At 51.4% G+C, this 22,115-nt stretch overlaps 7 protein-coding genes across 7 annotated transcripts; 5 read left to right on the forward strand and 2 right to left on the reverse strand.

Moving 5' to 3' along the window:
- Positions 1 to 563: 563 nt before the first annotated feature.
- LRP88_02498 (uncharacterized protein) lies at positions 564 to 3,562 on the forward strand (the record flags this gene model as incomplete). Its single annotated transcript, XM_083239146.1, has 3 exons — positions 564 to 650; positions 707 to 1,348; positions 1,400 to 3,562. 3 exons carry the CDS (start codon positions 564 to 566, stop codon positions 3,560 to 3,562), a joined length of 2,892 nt encoding a protein of 963 aa, XP_083104276.1.
- A 434-nt stretch (positions 3,563 to 3,996) lies between these two features.
- Positions 3,997 to 4,926, forward strand: LRP88_02499 (uncharacterized protein; the record flags this gene model as incomplete). The annotated part of the gene is made up of 1 exon (XM_083239147.1): positions 3,997 to 4,926. The coding sequence occupies one exon, from the start codon at positions 3,997 to 3,999 to the stop codon at positions 4,924 to 4,926; it is 930 nt and encodes a 309-aa protein (XP_083104277.1).
- A 735-nt stretch (positions 4,927 to 5,661) lies between these two features.
- Positions 5,662 to 6,591, forward strand: LRP88_02500 (uncharacterized protein; the record flags this gene model as incomplete). The annotated part of the gene is made up of 3 exons (XM_083239148.1): positions 5,662 to 5,711; positions 5,764 to 6,174; positions 6,240 to 6,591. 3 exons carry the CDS (start codon positions 5,662 to 5,664, stop codon positions 6,589 to 6,591), a joined length of 813 nt encoding a protein of 270 aa, XP_083104278.1.
- A 673-nt stretch (positions 6,592 to 7,264) lies between these two features.
- Positions 7,265 to 9,142, forward strand: LRP88_02501 (uncharacterized protein; the record flags this gene model as incomplete). Its single annotated transcript, XM_083239149.1, has 2 exons — positions 7,265 to 7,423; positions 7,517 to 9,142. 2 exons carry the CDS (start codon positions 7,265 to 7,267, stop codon positions 9,140 to 9,142), a joined length of 1,785 nt encoding a protein of 594 aa, XP_083104279.1.
- A 2,411-nt stretch (positions 9,143 to 11,553) lies between these two features.
- LRP88_02502 (SGNH hydrolase-type esterase domain-containing protein) lies at positions 11,554 to 12,336 on the reverse strand (the record flags this gene model as incomplete). Its single annotated transcript, XM_083239150.1, has 2 exons — positions 11,554 to 11,907; positions 11,962 to 12,336. 2 exons carry the CDS (start codon positions 12,334 to 12,336, stop codon positions 11,554 to 11,556), a joined length of 729 nt encoding a protein of 242 aa, XP_083104280.1.
- Positions 12,337 to 13,180: 844 nt separating this feature from the next.
- LRP88_02503 (galactose oxidase family protein) lies at positions 13,181 to 15,235 on the reverse strand (the record flags this gene model as incomplete). The annotated part of the gene is made up of 1 exon (XM_083239151.1): positions 13,181 to 15,235. The coding sequence occupies one exon, from the start codon at positions 15,233 to 15,235 to the stop codon at positions 13,181 to 13,183; it is 2,055 nt and encodes a 684-aa protein (XP_083104281.1).
- A 1,978-nt stretch (positions 15,236 to 17,213) lies between these two features.
- Positions 17,214 to 18,355, forward strand: LRP88_02504 (fungal specific transcription factor domain-containing protein; the record flags this gene model as incomplete). The annotated part of the gene is made up of 3 exons (XM_083239152.1): positions 17,214 to 17,218; positions 17,272 to 18,142; positions 18,194 to 18,355. The coding sequence occupies 3 exons, from the start codon at positions 17,214 to 17,216 to the stop codon at positions 18,353 to 18,355; spliced, it is 1,038 nt and encodes a 345-aa protein (XP_083104282.1).
- Between the last annotated feature and the right edge of the window lie 3,760 nt (positions 18,356 to 22,115).

Genomic DNA, 22,115 nt, shown 5'->3' on the forward strand with positions numbered 1-22,115 from the left:
TCACCAAGCCCGCTAGTTAGCGACCTTTAGCACCTGCTCTCTCCGCCTTCCGCTCAGCCCAGGCCCTGTCCTCTGGAAACGACGACAATAGCCGAAGCCCGACCTGACCTTTGGCTGCCGTATTTCTCCTCGACAAGCGAGTGTCTTGCTGTTGGGAATATTCTGCCGTCTTTCATAGACCCTGCCAGCCTTGCCGCTTGCTTCATCGCGACCCATATCCCCGGAGACTGTGGGGTTACAGCGACCGCCGATAACTAGCGATTATCAGTCCCCGTCCCTCCTGCGCCCACGATCCGACGACCCCGGCTCGACGGCCTCTCACTGCGTTGCCACCGAACAACGCCGAACATCCAAAGATACGATAGTCACGGGATCACACGGGCAGTCTCTAGCAGTCTTCCGGCCCCTCTCGTCCCGGAGAGGCCTCGCTTCCTCACGGTGGCTATGATGCAGTGGTCTCGCGCCAGCACTGAAGCTGTGCAAGTCCTCGAGGCCTGATGCGATCCCACTGGGCTTCCGTTCCTTCCGGCGACAAACACTCCAACATATCTATGAGGGTCGACATGGTCTCGAGGACTTCAAGCGATGGCCCTCCCCCGGGCGTTGGGCGGAAATGGAACTCTCTGATCAACAAGATCCCAAGGAGAGGGGTACGTCGAAGCGATGCTTGGCTTAGAGAACCTAGCTAATGTGTGCTGTGCGATAGATCAAGATAATAAGTCAACATGCCCCCGATACGAGTACTTCAGACCTCGGTCTCAATCCCAAATCCCCCGAGTCCCATTCCGCCAATCCCCTCGAAACCCAAGAATCCAACATCCGCCAGCTTCAGAGCCTGGTCGGGCGCATGCCGCGAAACATCCCCTCCTCACCCGACCACGTCGACGCCGCCTATAATGACCTCAGAAAGGTCAAGGAGCAATGCGCTACGCTGTGCCGACAAATCCTCACAGATGAGCTCCGCCGCGCCCGCGATGTCCGCGGCGGGGGCGAAGTTCTGAACCGTCGCGACTCATCCGTCGAGTCTCCCCGCAGTCCCGGTCATATATACGATACGAGGAGTTCCTTTAGCGGGAGGAGTCTGGCTGAGGTTGTCTCTGGGAGCGTTGTCAAGAGTATTCACCAGAATGACGCCTGGCTTACGGCTGTCCGCGACTGGAAGAACTACCTCGAGTCCCTCGCCGAAGCATGCCGAACGAGTCTCATCGAGACATACAAGAATAATGAGCGCGAGGCGACACCAGAGATGGTAGAGGCCTTGTTCACAAACAAGCCTTTCCGCAAGGAGGCTGTTGCGCGCATGCGCAATGCCAGTGTGACCCGTGTCATGTCGCCAGACCCTCAATTCGTGAGTTTACTCAGCCCTTTAGCCTGGCGGATACCGACTGACCGTTTTCAGTTCCCCAAATACGAGATGCGCTTCTACAACTACGAAAGAATTAAGCAAGAGTTGACCGAGATCCGACAAATGCTTCAATCCGGCGAATCGGGCATCTCCCCCGACCGCACCATCAACGAGTATGTCATCTCGCAGCGAGGTGATGCCGTTCTCGAATTCGCAAACACCGCTCCCGAATGTGGTATCAATGATCCGGCGCTTCGATTTCGAGTATCGTCTTATATGCTAGCTGAGACTTCGCCCATCTTTGCTCGCATGTTTTCGGGGCATTCTAGTAATCTACATCCTAATGACGACGACGATCTCTCGACGCTATTACCATCGCCCCCGACAAAGTACTTTTGCAAGGACGGATCAGAGGTCAAGCTCTACCGCATGCCACAAGTTGAGCTTAATCGCCTGAGTTCTCTCGAGATCCTCTTGCACGCAGCACATATGCACAATGAGAGGGTGCCCAAGGAAATCAGTTTTGAGCAATTCGTCGCCATCGCTGAGTGCTGTATGAGATACAAGAGCACATCGCCTCTGGAACTCGTCGTGGAACATCTGTGGATGCCCCAATGGATGCACAAGGGTGCCGATGACATGCCTGATGGACTCTTGGTGATCAGCTATGCCTTCGGGCTACGACAGCTATTCTCACGAATGTCCAAGACCACGATTCTCAACCTGGTTGACGAAAAAGAGCTGCAGGCTAAGCCTTGGCCGCAAAAGATCAAGGACAAGATTTGGGCTGTCCGATGCGCCAAGGTCGCCCAGGTTCATGACTGCTGTGTCAATGCCATTCAAGAATACCTCAGAGCCCCAACGCACACTTCGGTTGAACCAGGAGGCTCACCAACGGAGGCAAACAGCATATCATCCGATATAGTGACTCCCATGATGCTTACGAGTACACCCAGATGTCCCAAGGGCAGCCATTGGTGTGACGCAACAAATCTTGGGTGGTTGATGTTGGTTTACAATGAGATGGGCCTGTTACCACACATCATGCGACCAAGTGTGCTGAATCACCTCCCCGAGTCGCAGCCACAGCCTAGGAGTTTGGCTCAGATGGTTGATGCATTGAGGAGGGTCCCAGCGCCGCCAACCCCTGTTCACCGTGGTGTGTGCGACCTGGGCCCGGCTTTTCGGTCGTCTATCAACGACATCTACAACAGCGTGTTGGGCCTGACACTATTTGACATTAGCGGCAAGAGCCATGGCTGGGCTCTCTCGAAACACCGTGAACGAGAACCCCAGACACAGCTCAACAAGGGATTGAGTGGCATGGCCGCGAACGACCCGGGATACAGTGTTGCGACCGAGTTTCCCGAGATCATTCGGCTCCGTGTCATGTGCGAACTTGGGGAATTGGAGGATCTTCATGCGGCTGCCATGATCAACCGGGCGTATTACGAGACGTTCAAGAAGCATGAGCTCTTCTTGATGAGGAACATCTTGCGCATGGACCGGAAACGAGCAGGGGCAAGACAGCACATTCCAATCACCATCAATACCAATGAAGAAAAGGTGCTCAAGGAGGAATCGGATATTCTAAAAACGACGGCAGGCGATACAGCGGACGCCATGACCATTATGACGGAAGGAGACGATGACGATGTGGAATACACGGACTCCGATGATGATAGCCTGTACTCGTCACAAGCACCATCCGTTCAGCGGTCGGTGCCCAGGAGCTCTTTCTCGAGAGGGCCTGATCGCCGGGGATCTATAGAGCCGTCCGTGGTGAGCGCGGGCAGTCCCGTGCGGACACCACGGCCACGACCTGAAACACCCACCTCGAGATCCACGAGGAGCGGAACTCCAACTACGCCACGACAGGCACCAGTGGATCTACCACCTCCGGCTGCGACCTCTCCTGCAAAGCCGACGGTTGACCATAACGAGGAGATCGATGAGCCGCCTCTCACAGTGGAAGAAGCACGTCGAATTCTCTGGCCTGATGAGGTCATCGAAGCTGTGGCGCCACCTCCGCCTCCGGGCGTTGAGGGAATACGAGAAAAGTTCCGAGCAGGCGATCCGGCATTCGAGGAGAGGCTCGAAGAGAAGACTCTGGTTCCAACAGGAGACAAGCAATTGCGAAGTGAGCATGACCGTAGGGTCGGGTTGCTCAAAGGTGACCCCTGTGATGGGGACGGCCCAAGACGAGGAGGTAAATAAGTGAAAGAGATGGAACTATACCATGACATTTTGAATAGGCATTGGACAAGCGAGATTTGGATGAAGCATCTCGATATATACTACTGTGTCTGGGAGCCTTTTTGACTACGACGGGCGCTGGCTGGCTCTAGCATGGGGCGCTGATACCCTTCGCGCGAGGAGTTGGGATAACTTGGATCATGCATGGGATATAGCGGAGTTGGATCTTTAGCTGAATTATTAATGAATGAATGCATGAGAAATCAAAGGAATCCTTTCTACCTCGAACTGTTGTTGATGTCAAGCACCTCGATCCATCCCGTAACATGGAGGACGTGATGAGGGATAAGCTCGGATGAGGAGGCCTATGGCAAGCCACGTCACTCCGTCAAGAAAGCATCCCGTCAACCCAACTTACCTTGGACATTGTGTTCTTTTCAAGATTTTGCTTAACCATGACCTCGGTGCTGCAACCACACACTGGAATTCTCCATGAGGAGAATATTGCGCTTCGACAAATCCTGGGATATCGCCTTGAGACCATTCAAACCTCGCCATATAGTCCACCATATAGTCCACCCCAGGTTGGACAATACCTGCCCGGCACTTCCCTCAAGGACGCTTTGCTCGTGTCTGTCGATGTCGATACGGGAGGAGGCTATGAAGCCACCTCCCCTGATCAGAGTTTCCACATTGGCGTGTCAATTCTTGACACTCGGTGCCTCGTACAGAAGCTGCACAATCCTCGCGATGCCATCACGTCTTACCAATTTATTAATCGGGATTCGCAGCCGTGCAAGTGGGCCGCCAAGAGCTTTCTCTTTGGAGAGACGGAGTTGATGACACTTCACGACCTTGCATCGCGGGTTTCTTTGCTAACTAAGAACCGCGATTACGTCTTGGTCGCGCATGGGGTTGGGGAGGATATCAAAGTTCTCAACAATATAGACCCCAACATTGTGGACCGAGCCTCTTACGTCTTGGATACAGTAAAGGCAGCGCAGTTTCCTCTACAGCTGTCCTATCGGTATAGTGTTGAGAAGCTCCTCAACGAACTTGGGATCGGTTATGCGAAACTCCATGCGGCTGGGAACGATGCTCATTTTGCGCTCAAAGCTTTGCTGATGATTGCTGTCCGCGATGGCCAGATGGCGCAGGAGGCTACTACGCCTGGTGACGAAGAGCGATTTCGTTACCTTGACGCTGTTGCACATGCCCCGTGTGATTTACCTGTCTGGACTGACACCCCGCCGGTCACTTGCACATCACCAAAGCCGAACATAAAGCTGGGTATAAAGGCGAAGCGTCGATTGCGTGCGAAGAGAAAGGTCGCTAGACGAGCGCTTGAGGAGCTACCTTGGGCCGACGAGCCAACGACTCGGTAGACCGAGGACGAGCAGCAACATCAGATACCTATCACATAACTCTGTTAGGGAGCACTTTCTATATGACGAGACGGAATGGATCCAGGATCGCCGCGCAGAGTCGAGGACCTCTTTGACGTCTAAGAGGCTTATCTATGAGGCTGATGGTTGTAAGAAGGGGATGTAGTTGGTACACCCCATGAGGGAGGATGCAGCGATGAGAGGGTCTAAACGAAACAAACACCAGAATAGTCTTGAGCAACATAACCATCTGCTTGCTTCAGATATGCTTGGGCACCCCTAGTGCTGGAGTCGAAATAACGTTGGAATAAGCTCGGATAGAAGAGGATTTACTTCTGCACTCAAGTACCGGAGTCCACGGCGATGTCGGTATCTGACTGTCATTGAAAGGGCCGAAGCTGAAGATTGAAAGGAGGGGTATTGTCGCTGAACTGTATCCCGTGGGCATCCAGACACTTCATCGCTCTACGATTTTCTCGTGGTGTTTTTTGCCCTCGGCTGCCCTCAAGCCAATTCTCACCCTCGTTTACAGGCACTATGTATCCTCTAGAAAGAGGTTCGCGCTGGTCTTGCCGCAGACGGCGGAGATCTCACCAAGGGAACAAGAGGCATGCTCACCAACAGCCGGCGGCGCATCCTCAAGGCACTCACGCGGGATCTTTTCGTGGAAATCATCGTCGTCGCCGGCAAAGAAGAACCCGGCTGCCTCAACAACAGCCTGAGCAACCTCCCGAGATGCCTCCTGTCTGTCCCACCTGGGTCTTCGCCCCAACTGGCACTGCTCAGTATGTACTGACCCTCCATCCTCTATAAGAACCCCGCTGAACTTTTCTATAGCGTTGCTTGTGACCGTCATTGGCTCAGCGATGACTACACTCCATTCAAGACTTGGCTCACGGACTCGCGGGGTGTGAAGTTTGAAGCCATTGGCGTGGGGAACATTATACTTCCTGTCGACCTGTCAAACGGAAATCGTGGAGAGATATTCCTGAGGAATGTGCTGCACTTCCCAGATGCTGCCTGCAACAGCATAGGGGGGCCGATCTTTATCGATTACAATATCGATGGTACGGATGGTATGAACTTCGCTGACGATGTTCAGACCCTGAGAGACGATCAATGTCGACCCTGCGCCTACTTTGAGCGGGGATCCAAGGTCTTCTACATTCTCAACCTAGGCGGACCACCTCACGGTGCGAGGCTCGGTCCTTGTCCCCTGGATGAGGGAAAGGGTTACATGATCGGCTTGTGCTGGCCCGAGAGCGAAAGAGCGCGTTTGAAGTCTCCAAAGCGGAAGCTGGAGCTTTTCTAAGCGATTCGGAGAGGGCGTGGCTCAAGGAGCACTGGGGAAACGAGTTCAAGTTTCTAGCAGCATATGGGCTGAGCATCTACGATGATGAGGAGCGCAAGGAAGGAAGAGAGATTATGAGGATGACAATTGCCAAGGAGAAGGAGCCCAGAGAGTTGGATAAGCATGCTCACGATGATTCTCACCTTATCGACCATTACTTCTCCGACGACGAACTCGAAGAGATCGAGCTTCAATTCGGGAACTCGAAGAAATTTTTGGAGGAGTATCTTGGGTTCAGTATCCACAATGACGAACACTGCAGGGCGGCGAGGAGGAATATTCAAGAGTTTATGAGGCAAGATGGACCGAAGTAGGGGCTTGGGATTGAGAAAGGCAGCAGAGTGGGTGGGAATTTGGTGCGAAGGTTGTTGATGAGGCACCCCCTGGGAGGCTGTGCGAGCCGGCTTTGTAATTTTGTAATGTGCGAAGTGGGAACACAGCTCATTCACCGGTTGGCACTGGCTAATCAACCCGGCGTTTAGGTATTTCTGCCCATCTTACAACTAAATCAACATGTAGATAGTCTTGACCAACACCTAGACTACAACCCCTCTCCTTGACAACATGGAGATAGCTTCGAATGACGACGAATCTGCCTCGCACCAGCCTCCAAAGCTGAGGCCCGCAGGCTGAGGCCCGCAGGCTGAGGCTTTCTCCTCGGCATCTCACCCGCTTCTGCTGTGCATTCAGGCTTTTGAATCAAACGGTATAAATAGTTGCCAAGCTATCAACCCGCGCCTCGTGATGGGTGCCCCCAGCAATGTGCACCCAATCGTGCGGGCTTGTGGGTTGCACCAGTAGGCCTCTCGTTCTCAGCTTCTTGGCAGCCTGGTCTTGAGAAATAGTAAACAATCGGGTACTCGAGAAGATAAATGGCCTGAAAGTTCCTTTTTTGTCGAGCAATGCTTCCTTCTTTTCGTATACTTCCTTTTCTGACTCAATTTGGCTATCAATTGCCTCCTCTTTACCCTACTTCAGCTCAACAACATGTACAAAGACAAGCCAGAGCAATGTGAACCTGGGCGATTGGAGGGCCCCTGGGGTTTAAAAAGGCTTCTTGGTAGCCTGCTCGATCTCACTCTTGCCATTGCCGCCCTCCTCTTCGTTCTGTTCGGCGGCATGATCTACATGAACCATGACACCTCCGTCACTCCAGGTTCGACGGGCAAACTTTTGCTCGATATAGCCAAATATGTACGTTTCCTTCTCAAAGGGAATTGCGGTGACTCACAGTGACAGGGACCGACCGTGTTCCCCGTCCTCTTCGCCGCCATTGTCGGCGCTGCTTTGAAGACGTTTGCAGCTTGGCGACTTCAGAACGGCACTCGCATCGGGTTGATTGAGCAACTCGTCGGTAGCCACACAGTAGCTGAAGCAGTCTTCACGCAAATCCGACTAAAAGCATACAATATCCTCGCGATTGTCATTCTGCTGCTCTGGTGCCTCTCACCCCTGGGTAGTCAGGCTGCGTTGAGGGCGATAAGTACCAGCCAGGCGTTCCGAAACTCCACAGGCAACCTGACGGTGCTGGAGACATTTGGCCGGTTTGAATACATAGCAACTGGCTCTTATTTGTCTCATGCTAGGAGAATGCTAGTCCCACCCGCCATCGCCTCGATGCTGTCTGCACGGTTGCTGCAAAGCAGGAACCAGGACATCTGGGGAAACATTCGCGTTCCCATGATTGAAAGGCTCACAGACAATACTTCGGACACCAGTTGGATTGATGTCTCCAACGTCACAGAGCTTGAATACTCTTCGCTTGTCGGGGTCCCTGTGGCAGGGCTCCCTAACCAGGGAAACCACACATTCAACTTTTCGGCTTCATACATCAACCCCAAATGTACCACCCTCGAGGTGCGTCCTGAAATGATGATTCCCGTTGATCTTCCAGACTTCAACTCGAGCGACGGAAGCAACTGTAATTGGACCGCTGTTCAGCCTGAATACACCTTGAGGGTCAGTCTCTCCCAGCCATGTTGGAATCCACATGCCATCGAAAGTCTGAGCGAAAAGTATCGCTCAGGCAAGGATCGTACAGCCCGCGTTTTCCTATGGGAGTCTCGTACCTTTGGGCAAAAGACACATTCGTATGCGGAATGCCACCTCTACACGACGTATGTCGACGTCAAGATGCACTGTCAGGGCACCTTGTGCTCGCCAATCTCGGTGCGCCGATCTCCGAAGCCGCCCCGACATGGCAACTGGACAGTGCTCGATGTAGCACACAACTTTCATGAGCCGGAGGGCTTCGTAAACATCTTTGCCACCATGTTTCCGGGCTCAAACGTCAGCGGTGGCCAGACACCGACCATCATATACTTGGTCGAGCCCTTCAACGCGCTCTCGGCAAAGAACGATACTGAACCTGCTGCGCTCCCGCGCGCGACGTTTGAGACTCGTCTTGCGCACCTAGTCAACTCGGAACTCTTGCTAGGTATCCAGCCAGGAGACGTGGCGGGAGGCTTGACCGAGGAAAACGTAAACAACGTCTCCGTCAACGTCGTCGAGATGGAGACGTACACTCGGGGAGAGACTGTCCAATACAATAAACTGTGGCTGATCATGCTGCTCGCATCATCCACGATCCTCTTTGGCGTAGCCATGGCTGCCATTGTTGTTCGCTTCAGAATCCTGGTCCCTGAGGTTCTGGGCTCGCTTGCGCTAGGCATGCTGGACAATCGATGTGACGACATCAAGCATTCGTCATTCATGAGCGGTGATGACAAGATGTCCAAGATGAAGGAGGTCAAAGTGATGCTAGGCGATGTTGAGCCTCATGCAGAGATTGGTCGGATTGCGTTGGCGGCGCCGATGGAGGATGTGGTGGTTGGTAAGGTCCAGAAGGGCAAGTTTTACCTGTAAATGGGCAATTCTGTCTTTCGATCAATTGACATATGGAATGATGAGTAGAAGAAACATCAATTTGCATCTAAAGATATGCCTTCTCTTGATGGAATGCACGTGACTAAGACTGATGGGCTAGAACCCGTTGATCAGTCTCGAATGCAGCTATTCTTTCCTCTAGCAGCAAACCCACCCTTATCTCGTCCATTCCTCCGTATCCTGCCCTTTCGTTAGTTTGTCAAACAAGCCGACCTCGGGTGATATGATGACACAACCCGACCAGCTTTGCCGTAAATGCCACAAGCTATTCTCACAGCCCGACCTAGAGCCCAGCAACCGTGACTGCTGGCAAGACACTTCACTTGCGGGATGGAAGCGCCAGGGAAGAGACGTCCTTGAAGCTGCCGATTCTGGCTGCCCCCTCTGCCGGATAGTATGGAACGAAGCCTCTTCTAAGCTCGGCGGTAGGATCAACATCGAAAAGGCTGTCATCGGTCCAAGGATTTGTTGGGACGACGATACGGCCGCCTTCTGCGCGTTGGTCTATCAGCTTAAAACGCCAAGCCATGTTTATCCCGAGCTCCTTTCTGTGGACATGTATCCCAAGACAGGCAAGTTCTTGCACAAGATGTCCCGATGAAGGAGTCTAACAATTGATACAGCCGTTGGGGATATGGTACCTGATTGTCCAAGACCACCGAATAGCGTTGATGCCTGCCAGTCGATGGCGACGCGTTGGCTTTTTGAGTGCGCCACGCAGCATGAAAAGTGTCGCGTTAGAGATCAGCAATCATGGCTCCCGACTCGCCTGATTGACGTTGGTCCTCCTTGGTCGACCCAGGACCCAAAGTTGGTGATGGCTTCATCTCTCAGCTCCAGCTCTTCGTCGCCATTGTATATGTCCTTGAGCCATCGATGGACGACCAACAACATGCTTAAGCTGAAGAAGGCAAACATCAACGACTTCATGCAGCGTATTCGACCAGCGGACTTGCCGTTTACCTTTCATGATGCGATTCGGTTGTGTCGAAACCTGGGCATTCGATACATATGGATAGATTCCCTCTGCATTATCCAAGACTCAAAGAAAGACTGGTTGAAAGAGTCTTCTAACATGGGAAAGGTCTATGAATACTCCTTCTGCAACATTGCAGCAACCTCGGCCTCCCGTGGTCAAGGCGGATTGTACAGCTGGCGAGATTCTCACTTGATCACACCGCATACGGCACAGGTCAACTGGGAAGGACATGGGAGCGAATATGTCTTCGTCTTGGATAGTCACTGGTTCAAGTCTATTTCTCGGGCAACCTTGAATGGGAGAGGTTGGGTCTTTCAAGAGCGCTTGTTGAGCCCCCGGACCTTGCACTTTTCCTCTCAACTATTCTGGGAATGTAGGACACTCAAAGCCTGCGAGACTTATCCCTGTGGCTTGCCCTCCGAACCATCAGTACTTGGTGATGATGTAGATCAGACCTTCCCAGGAAGCACCAAGGATTGGAGAGATGGTCTCGAACGGGACGGTATCAGATATTGGGAACTGTTGATACAGATGTTCTGCAGGTGCTACCTCACGAAGGAATCAGATCGTCTTGCTGCCATTGCAGGTATAGCAAGTCAAGCACAGCCCCTGCTCAATGACGAGTATTTGGCGGGTTTGTGGAAGAGACAGCTTCCTCATGGGTTGCTCTGGAGGTTGCAGAACATGGTTGGACAAGATGATTTGATCGTCACTAGACCAACTAAATATCGAGGTGAGTGAGGTTCTGGGAGCAGTTACACTTGCTAACTGGTGGTAGGTCCTTCGTGGAGCTGGGCGTCTCTCGACTTTGAAGCTGCAAATATCAACATATTGGACCGCGAAGGCATCGACCGATATTTGGTTGAAATCACCGAGGTGAAAATGGAGAGCAGCACTGATCAGATTTACACCAACGCAACCGGGGGTTATATACGTGTTCTTGGAAAGTTGGGCCAGGTTAACCTCCCCAAGCTCGAAGACGCAGAATGGAGAGGTGACAGGGGCGGACACTACACCTTCGAGTTCTCCCTCGACGTAGATGATGAAATCGACATTGAAGAAGAGGATCCGTACTGTCTACCGATATTGACACACGACAGAGCCAACAGGAACCCTTTCAAGAGCTTGGAAGCACATTGCCTCTTGCTGCAAAAGGTTGAGACAAACTCTATTGGATTTAGAAGGATCGGTAGCCTTCAGGTTCTTCTGGATTGGGAGGCTGAGACGATAGTTGAGTTTCAGTGGATTGCAGATTTTGCCAGAGAGGAAAGTCCCCTGGCACAGGGTTTAGATACGTTGATGATATACTAGGCGTGTTTCATATTCAAAACCATATATACTTCGTTAAGTAGTAAGCGCCTTTGGTTTGATCTTACTTGCTTGAGCGCTTCTGATATCCCAGGTACAACATTTATTCCTCTCCAGTCGCAAACTCTCCCTCCCGAAGCTTCCTGCTAAGCTCCTCGTTAGGAACAACGTACTTCTTAAAGTCAGGCCTCTTCTCGAGCAGCAAATCAGCAACCAGACGACCAAAGACAATCTCTCCAGCGGGGTTCAGATGGGTCCTGTCACCCTCGCTGAGGTTGTAGTAATCGGCATTCTCCTTGCCAATGGCGTTGATGTAGTTGGTGCTCGCAGTGTTCAGGTCGAGATACTGGACGTTGAGATCCTTGGCGACTGCGATGGCGGCATCTCGCCATTCGCTGAGGTTCTCGACAACGTGGCCGCCGCTGAAAGTACGGCGGGTGAGGGATGTAATGACGATCTGCTCTGTTAGTATATACACGAGCGAACTCTAACATGCAAAAAGAATACTTACAGGTGTCCCGCCAGCTGCCTTAACCTCGTTAACCAGCCCAGCCAAGTTGTTCGAGTACTGCTCCAGAGTATACGTCTTCTGGTCATTGTGTCCAAACTGAATAGTCACAATAGACTCATGATCTCCCTTATGGCTCTTGACAGTCTCAATAGCAGTATTCCAGCGACCCTCAGCTCGGAAAGAAGGGATCGTGGCGCCACTCTTGCCGCTGTTGACGCCAGAAGCGGGACTCTTCAGGTCGGCCAGGAAGCCATTGCCCCAACCTCCGTTGACGGCAACGGTTGAGTCGCCGGTGAGGATGAAATAGGGAGGCTTCTGAGCTTGAGCCACTCCAAGTGAGCTCAGCACATACAAGAACGCCGAAGAGAACTTCATTTTGAACAGAACGTGGGATGCAGTAGTTGGGTAGAAGCGTCACTAGCAGGAGAGGAGGTAAGTTTCGAAATCCCCTCAGAAGCATACCATGCCAGCTATATAACAACATATATTCCAAAAGCATCTGACTATGCTGTCCTTTCGCCAAGCTGCATCACGTTTGTCCTTCCCCCACACCGGAAGAACAATGCGTTATTCCGCCAATGACCATCTTGAAACATGGCATCAGAAAGTCTATATGTGCAATTTATATGCCGAGGCAATAGGAGCGCATAAACCCCCAATTTCCTCATTCTCCAGCTTGCAGGCTCGTATTGGGGGTGCATGTCGGGGTAGAATTGTACCGAAGTATGTTGAATGTGTCGATCATGGAGCCATTTGGCATCGTGTTATGGGACAACTGCCTATATAGGCCGAGGGCCCGATGACGACGTTCCGAAGTACTATAACGACTTAGTAGACGCTGGATCATTCTACCGAAACCTTGAATTTAGGCTTAATTCCTGTATTCCAGTTGACGTCTCAATGTTTGGCTCCTCCGTGATTTCCTGATGGCTTCGTCTCTGTTCCTCTACAGTTGCTAGAATCAAGTCCTTGACGATTAAAAATGATTCCACGACTATTCAAAAGATTATTGAATACATAAATAATAACTGAGGTGGGTAGTTCAAAGATCTTGTCGTCAAGGTCTCAAAGACAGAAGTGATATGAAGTATCGAGACCGACAAGGTGATGCTGGTGGAGGATCAATGATTGTTCATACCACAAACTAAGGACTGAGAATGAACAAAGGATAGAGCATAGATATAGTGAATTGACTAAAAACGTACGCTAGTAACGTAGACTAAGTAGTGACTTTGATCGTAGCCGCAACACTCGGTACTCCCGCAGAATTCATGACAAACAACATCCAATACCCAGGCAGAGCAATGCCCGAGTCACTGGGAACCTTGAAAGTGTACTTGTTCTTCCCCGCGCCTGTCAACGTCAAGGGAATACGACGCTGATCAGTGTTGACCGTATGCGTGGCCGTTCCATATCGAATCAGTGAAGCAGCGTTTATAGCGCCTCCCGTTGTGACTGTGATGGAACCGCCGATTTTTATCGTAGTGGCCGAAACTGAAACGATCTTTGGTCGAGTGGCTGGTTTACCGTCTTTGGTCAAGAGGTAACCTGGGGTGAAGATCTGAGCATCAAAGTGATTTGTTGAACAATCACCACAGAGTCCACCTCCGCCGTTAAAGACTCTTGCATCTGGGAGGAGAATCGACATGCTATGGTAGGTTCGAACGATAGAGTTGGGTTGTTGTTTAACAAAGGTATCGCTATCAGGAACGTACAGTTCCGGCGTAAGTTGGGGAGTCGAGTCCTCAAAGGGAATGGCGTATTCTTGGCCTCCGGTGATGAATACTGTGCCATCTGGTAGAAGAACAGAAGTGTGAAAAACACGAGGGTAGTACATGCCGTTGCTGGCAAAGGCCACATTGGCTTGCGTCCCGGGGGCGCCGATAGTGATGATGTGAGCGTTTGTCGTGGCGAATGAGTCCTGATAGTTAGGAGTCCCCCCGAATGTGACTATCTTGCCCTTCACAGCATCAAACATGGCAGCGTTGCCACACATAGAGTCTGGATCAACTCCACGGCTGGACTGCCTCTTTCCCGCGGGCTTGACAGTTCCCTTGCCTTGGGTGTAGTACCAGTTCATGGCGGAGCTGGGACCGGCTTGGAAGATGGTTTCCCCCTTCCAGCCAAACAACCATGCATGATTATCAGAACGAAACAGTCCCTGGGCATCAGCTGTGAGCATAGGCTGGACCTTGGCATTCGGGAGAAGTGTCCACTTTCTCGAGCTTGGATCAAAGATTTCACCAGGTTTGAAGTCTTCACCGCCAGCCCAAGAACCTCCAATCGTAAAGACCTTGCCATTGGATGTAGTTGCGGATGCTTGGTAACCACGGGAGATCTTCATGTCGGGCCCCGACACCCACTGGTTCTTGACAGGGTCCCAGGTGCTGGTCCTCGCAGCGCTGTTACCGCCCGTGACGACGATTTGCCCAGTTCCGTCCATGGAAATTCCAGGACAGAACATGTCGTGATTGGTTTCAAAAACTTCTCTCTGCGTGATGATGCCAGTCTCTGGATCCCATAGTGACGTCAACGTCATACCGCCAGGAGACCCATTCATAGTATCGTGATAATACGACGACCAGACCAAAACCTTTCCGGTCCCCGGATCAACAGCTCCAGCAACAGGAACTATAGGAAAGTCAAGTGTCGGTCCCCAAATTCCCACTCCAGCCTTGGGTGCGGTGTAAGAAGCAGCCTTGTACACGTTGAACTCGGCGATGCTCGTCCAAGGTCCGTCGTATGCCTCAGTGGTGGCGACTATGCGAACGTATCGGGCGCGCTTCGTCTCAAAGTTTGAAAATTTCTCGGTGCCGTCCGCATACCATGTTCCTGTCGCAACAGAGGATCCCCAGGTTTTCCCATCCGTGCTGAGGAAGATGTCGTGGCTTGCGATCCATCCGTGGGTAGTACCGTCTTGTCGAGGGAGAGCAGAGATTCCATTGACGTTCTGGACGGTCTTCATGTCGACCGTGAGTGTGTGTGGAAGCGTTGGGTCCTTGCTTGTGTCCTCAAACCAAGCTGTGTGCCAAAAGCTGTTTACATCCCCGTCGATGGCTTTTTGGCAGGCGTTATCCGAGTCTGGGTTGTCGCTATCGCAGGTAACCTTCCACTTATTTCGACTAATGGCCGTTCCAAGAGGTCCAGTTGCCCGGAGACTCAAGTGCTCCATCTGCACCTTGACCTCAGTCGAGTTCTGCGCTGGGATGACGATGGCCATGGCCTCGTCCCAGAACAAACCGGCAAGGCATAAGGCCAAGATCGGGGACCACATTTTCTCGAAATTAAAGAATCAAAGAGGGAGAAGAAGGTTGAGCACACGCCTCTGCGCCAAGAGAGGGCCCCAGTGTTCTATAAGAAGACTCCTCTCAGTCTCGGGCCAGATAGAGACCGAACGGACCCGGATCTCTGGAGGCTTACACCTGAGCAATTGTGCAGCCAATTGCGGCATCAAAGTTCCTACACCCGACCTAGACTTATCCCCATTCCTAAAGCACGTGGCTTGACCATGGCGGGTGGGCGCATCAAGCTTGGTGCCTCGTCTAGCCAGAATCTAGAATCGGCCGAGAAGCCATAGTCCAGAACCACGCTCCCGCAGCATTCTAATCCAAATCTTCAAGGTTTCAGCCTCGGAGCCAGGTGAAACGAGTTGGTTCAAGCGCCAAGGTAAGTCATCGATAGCTCCAAGACCAACTAGTGTGCGTTCCATTCTCCCATAGCTTCGAGTGTTGGAATGGGTTGGATTCCGGTTCATTGTGGTATTTTCTCGATCAACACTGAGCTCTTCATGTGTTTGAAATCGGTTTAGTATGTAATAGGAGCAAATAAGAGAACGGAATCGGTTTGAAAAGACTACCAGTTTACGTATTACTTCTCACAAATGGCAACTCTCTCCCCAGCAATCATTCCTAGAATGGCGATGGAGACCGCCATGATCGTTCGATTTAAGGAGATTGCGAGGTTAAAAACACTGCAGGTTTGCCACCTCGCACAGGATTCTGCCTTCATAAGAGGAGAAATGAAAAACAAGGGGGCCCTAAAGTGGAATCAAAGTGCAATTCATATGTCCCATTTGCTTTCTTCTGCCAGCAGACTATAGTCAGTGTATCACGCTCAGCTATTTCAAGTTTTTAGCTACTCTTTGTGTACAAGCCTATGATAATAGCAACTAATGTAGTTTGCCGGCCCCATGATGCACGTCTGCGGCAAACAAAGCCAAAATGCTTGAGAAGATTGATGAATTTGCAAACATCTGCTGTCTAGTTCTAAATACGTGAGCACTTACAAAAGAGGCGACTCGCAGAGATATCTCCTCAATATGCCGATGCCAGATGTAAACAACAACACCGGACTGACTTGATTCCCTTCTATCTCAGCAGCACAGGATCAAGTTCACACATGAAAACATCATCAAACCTCGCCCTCAAGTCAAACTTGCCCCTTGTTCTAGATGTCGCCCATTGGCCAGCTCGGCCAGTGATCCCCACAAGAAGCCCCCAGAAAATTCCCCGCGGAGAATTGCCTTTCAACGTCACTACAACATTCGTTTCATGAGAACTAGCATGAAGAACAATCGACAGGTTCCATTATCTCGACGTGCATGTGATGCCTGCAAGCGTCGGAAGATCAAGGTACGTTCTTAACCTATTTGCTCACCTCACCTCTACCAAAGACGAGGGCGGGACCCTCGGAGCTGACTTGTTGGCGAACATAGTGTGACGGAGCATTACCATCATGTGCTTTCTGTCGTATATCTGCTCTTCAATGTACTTTCGAGATCGCACCGAAGAAGAGGAGCCGGAAACCTGCGAATAACTTGACGAGTTCCCCGGCGTCTCAGCTTGAGTCTCCTGAGCCGGCGGCTCCTGTTCACCTTGCTCAAGCATCAGACAAGCTTCGAGTTTCCTACCTGTTGGAATCCGGAGCCGAAGCGCCTATTCCAGCTTCTGATTCTTTACCGCTTTGCGTGATCAAGCGTGCAAGAGAGATCAAGTCAGCCCTGTTAACCAAGCTACAGGCGCTGGTCCCATCCACCACTCCCTTGAACATTGTTGACAAGTGCATCCGTCTCTTCACTCAGTACCAATTCCCCGCAGCTCCACTCTGCCATGAGCCGTCTCTATGGCAGAGTGCAAACCAGTTTTTCAAAAATCCGCAACTTGAAGCTGCAGCTGGACAGGATGCGCTCACATCATTACGAACATATACACTCCTTTCGGCGCTCTGCGCATCCATCGCCAGCATTCATCGCGATGCTGTCATTGGACCGCAAACTATAGCTGTTGCTGCAGCCTTATACACAGCCTCCAGGGAAACGTTTCAGCTCTATGAGGACATCGATCTCGAATACCCGGACTCATCATCCCTATCAATCCGTTCACTTCATTCCAGCGCCATTCAGCAGTTGACTGGCAAGTCCCAGCTCGCATACCGTGTCGTCGGTCAAGCGAGGCTACTAGCACTGGATCTACGACTCTACGACGAGACGAGTCTGGCGAGTTATCCGCCATTGGAGGCACAGCTACTTCGAAATAACTTTTGGCATCTCCTAACCTCTGACCATACGGCTGCTGCTCTGGGGACTCGGCCATATCTGTTACACGAGGCTCTATTCGATCCCGGCCTGACCGTGAACCCCTATCAGCAAGAACCAGCGCCCATGTTGGATTACGGGCGATACGAAAACTCGCCACATCTTGAGAAACAAGTACTCGATGGTTTCTACATGGGCTGCCGCATGAGGCACATTGCAGCCAAGTTGATGTGGGCCTTGAGATCAAAGTCGCGGGACGACCGGCATGAAGAGAACGATGACTCCAGCATTGCTCCTGTCAGTGATTTACCAGACATGTGGCACGAGTTTTCCGACATCTTGGATGATTACAACCCAACATTACCACCAGAAGATGGCGGAAATATTGCTTCATCGCGCCAAGATTTCATCAGACAGTATCAGAATGAAACCCTATTCACACAGACGACCCAGCTCCGGATCGCTATGCACGCTTTGAGGATGGCCATACTACGACACTGCATCGTATACAAGGTAGCCAGGCTTCTGGGGCCAGACTGGAGCGATGAATCACTGCTTGTCAGTAGAGTGGTTGAAGGAGGCCGTGACTTTGTCAACACGCTGATTGAGTTGCCGGTCCACCACTTGCAGATCATGGGAGAGCCTTGGGTGAGTTGAAGGATACTACACCCCTGGTTCAGTAATGCTGATACGAAGTAGATTGAGCAGATACGACTAGCGGGGAGTGTATTGTTGGAGCTCTCGCAGAATCAGGATGGCGATGTAAAGGAAGAAGCAAGCATTCAACTGACGCGCCTCGTCGATGTTCTATCTAGGCTGAACTCGAAAGCAACCGATGAGCTTGTTTTCAAGGGTGCGTGAGATGACTGGAGTATTCTAATTGAACCATAGATGCTTTTTTATGCATAAAGGGATCATGCGGCGTGCCATTGCCCCGCAAGTTAGGGATACCTGGGACTCGCTTGGGGCATTAACTAAGACATCGCCATTGTCTACAGTCCCAACCATACTTTACTTGTATAGAGAATTATCGCATGTTTTGGGGGGATTAAACCCGCGGATGATAAAGACCCATGTGTGGGCAACACTTCAGGGCCTGTTCCGGGTCTCAGCGCACTCATCAACTGAAGGACGGCCAAAAACATGGGCAAGTGTTAATTGCAAGTAATTCCTCCGCTTCTTTCGGCAATTCGCATTGGTTTGGCAAGCTTTCCGCTTTACTGCGTAGTTTGTAACACAACAAAGCGCCAGGTGCAGGCAATCACGGAATCCTGCCGCACCCCGCAGGCTGCTTGACCAAGCGGGCAATCAGTATTACAAGCAGCATATGCTTGGTCTTTTGAGATTGTATTGATCCTTTATTGGGTTGTTTTTCAGCCTGGCCTGACAATTAAATCTTGTCCCGACGAGTATAAAAAGCGGTGTCCTGCCCCCAGTCTCCTCGCTCAGATCAACTCCCGTTCATCAACAACTTCACCACCTCGGTATATATCTTTAATCTCCTACCTACTATATATCACTTTCGCTGGAGGGCTGCCACCTCGGCATCGGGCCGACACACACATCAACGTCAACTTCTTTCCACATCCAGCCTTGCGGGACTCTCCTTGTCTTCATCAGAGACACGAGGCAGTTTCATCCCCTCACAAAGGCTGCTCCCAACGATCCAAGAATGAGACAAGGCTGGGTCCCTCTGCCCCAATCGTTACGTGTGGAGTTTTCTCAGAATTTCGGCAAGCTTTGCCGCTCTGCCCAGCAGGTCCGGCACTCTGGCAGTCTAGTTTTCACCTAGCCTCTGGCTCCAAGCTAGAGACCTGTCTGCCTGGAAGACACCGGTGACATCCCTATCACCCGTTGATCGCATCACCATTCTCGATTATACACCGCCATGTCATATAAACGATGGCCTATATACACCGCACAGGCATGGTATCCGAGTACCTGAGATCATCTATTACATTCGTCGTTTGGCCTCTTGGTTCCCGGTATCCTCACATTCACCTCATTGAGAGTCTAGTCTCTCAATTAAGGAGGTGCTCAACATACTCTGTAAACCACCTGAAACGAAGGCTCGAGAGTAACAATGGCGTCTTCTTCCTTCATCACATATAGACATTGGGAGAAATACTGCTCAACACAAGAGCAGGCCACCAGAAACCAGGCCGACAAGGAGAACTCGGCCCACCACTTCACCATGTCTCCGTCTACTCCGTGGCTACATTTCCGATTCTTCCTGCCCAACATGGTCCTATATACTACCCTTCAATGCATGGATCTTGAGCCATTCTTGCAAACCCGCCGGGTAAAACATCTCAGAGACCAGTCTGCCAATGATGGTAAAACATCCATATATATACCCACAGCTCACACTTCATCCTTTCATCAATACAATGCTTCCCATCCCCCATTCGCGTTACATCTGTTTGTCCTTGACACCCCACAGAGGGAAGAATGCCCAACCCTCGATGCAAACCTCAATTTGGACCTTGGAGCTCGACTGGATGCAACACCAGTTGGCTTCTCGTGTCAGTACGTGTATGAGGGCCATGAAAGATCGGCATTAGACAAGGACTCGGCCAGATCCAGGTTGGGCCCTCTCCGCGAAATTGGCCTCTATAATAGGGAGCAGACCAATCTTCTCATTCGGCTTTGAGGGGATTGACGCATCACGAGAGACCATCAACATATATAGCCATAGGGGTCAGGTACATATTCTTGGCATCCATGGTTGTGCCCTCCCTCACCCAGGTGAAGATTACTATGACCCAAAGTTCCTTTCACGGATGGTCCGAACCAGGAGACGCTCCAGGGCTTTCTGAAAGAGTTGAGAGGAAGCGATGGGAACTAGTAAAATGCTTAGAGTTGAACGACCGAGTATCGCCAGGGTCCGATACAACCGACAGCTCCCCTCCGGTGGCTAGCAAGATGAAGCGATCAAATGCTGCGTTGGCCGAAGTGCACTCCCCATACTTGCCTGTAGGCCTAAGGTTGTACACATCACCGTAGCCTCGTCCAACCTCTTTCCTCGTGACTCTATATACACACCACCCACGACTACCTACTGAGCCTCAGATCCTATATATGGCCACAAGTGCGTCAAAAGCTTGCATGACTGCAAGTACCTCAATTGCAGCAATGCCGGGGCAAGTCGGTAGTATTAAAACTACACCAACCAAGGCCCCCATGACATGAAACGGCGGGCGGAAGAAGTGTCTCTGGCAGGTCATCATGACCTCGAAGCAGGTCCAATGCGGAAGAAAGTGCTGTGCCTCTGCCAACCGTGGCTCTTGGGTGCTAAATCCCAAGCCTGGTCTCATGATCGCGTCCTGTCTCATCTCTGCCAAGGCGAACAACCTCGCCGGCATCATCATGGCTTTGAGTCATGGCGCAGACACCCTCAGCCTTGAACAAAGCCCGAACGACTTCGAGGCCGAAGCACGCGGCACGCATATGGTCCTTCATGTGAAGAAGGTCCATCACAATGGAGCGCCATAACATCTAACCCAACTACCACATTCGCTCTATTATATAAGCCCAGAGCTGGAGTTTGGATGTCTCGGTTCAGTTCTTGCTCAGGAGGCGTGAATCGAACACCAGAGGCACTGGGGAAAGCTTGACTCTCCATATGACATTACTGCGTTTGACGGCGTCTCTCCGACCGAGTTTCAAGAGTTTGCACAGATGTCGCAAACTCTTAGGTCAAGAGAGGATGGACCAATTGTGTCTCCGTCTCGTCGCTCTCAACAAGATCCTGTATCATTAAAGGGAGAGACCATAGAGCCAGAAAATCCCACAGGCCTGGGAGGAAACCCCGTCGATGGTCGCAATGAAGTCATCTTCACACAGAGAATCAGGAAGAAACATCCTGAGAACCCTGGCTTTGTTCATACAATTCTCCAGCGAGCTTGGAAAGGGGACCATGGAAGTTTCTCCCGAGATGCGCGACGCATTCAACACTAGAGGTCTCGCCTGGGCGTTGCTATCTCTATATATAAGCTGGCATTCTGTATCCATCAGACGAGTTTGAGATTAATCCCAGATCTCTCGCCATGGCACTCCGATCGAGGTAGAGGTCACAGTCCAGTCGCACATTTCCTGCCGGGGTTCTCTGGCAGGCCCAGTTCAACCAACCCCACGACATCCTGCTGCGAGTTGCGTCCTCAAAATCGGCTCACAAACACTGGCTCCCCTTGCCTCGTACAACTAATTATATATCCATCGTTCGGAGATTTCCCAGTCTGATGAACACGACCCAATACCCGGAAGTGAATAGACTCCTTATCAACGGAGGATCGTCGGTCGAGATGCACTTGGGAAAGGACATGAAGGCGCTGCGCTCGACCTGTCGAAATGGCGATATGGATCGACTGGTCAACTTGCTTAAGGACCTGGTTCACTCTATATATATGGCCCACGAGGGTTTGGTCGCTTACTTTCCAGACGATGAGGGCTATGACGCCGACGACGAGTTTAAAGTCGTCGACTACCTCAGTTACGACGAGTTACTCAAACTCGAGAGGCTCAACCAAAATACCCACACCCACCAACCTCATCCACAACTACTCACAGATCACCCGAGACTCTACTGTGAACCGGATCGGAAGACCCCGTACCAAATGCT

Source organism: Fusarium phalaenopsidis, assembly GCF_050370095.1.
Source record: "Fusarium phalaenopsidis strain FUZ10S chromosome Unknown contig_32286, whole genome shotgun sequence".
Lineage (NCBI taxonomy): Eukaryota > Fungi > Ascomycota > Sordariomycetes > Hypocreales > Nectriaceae > Fusarium > Fusarium phalaenopsidis.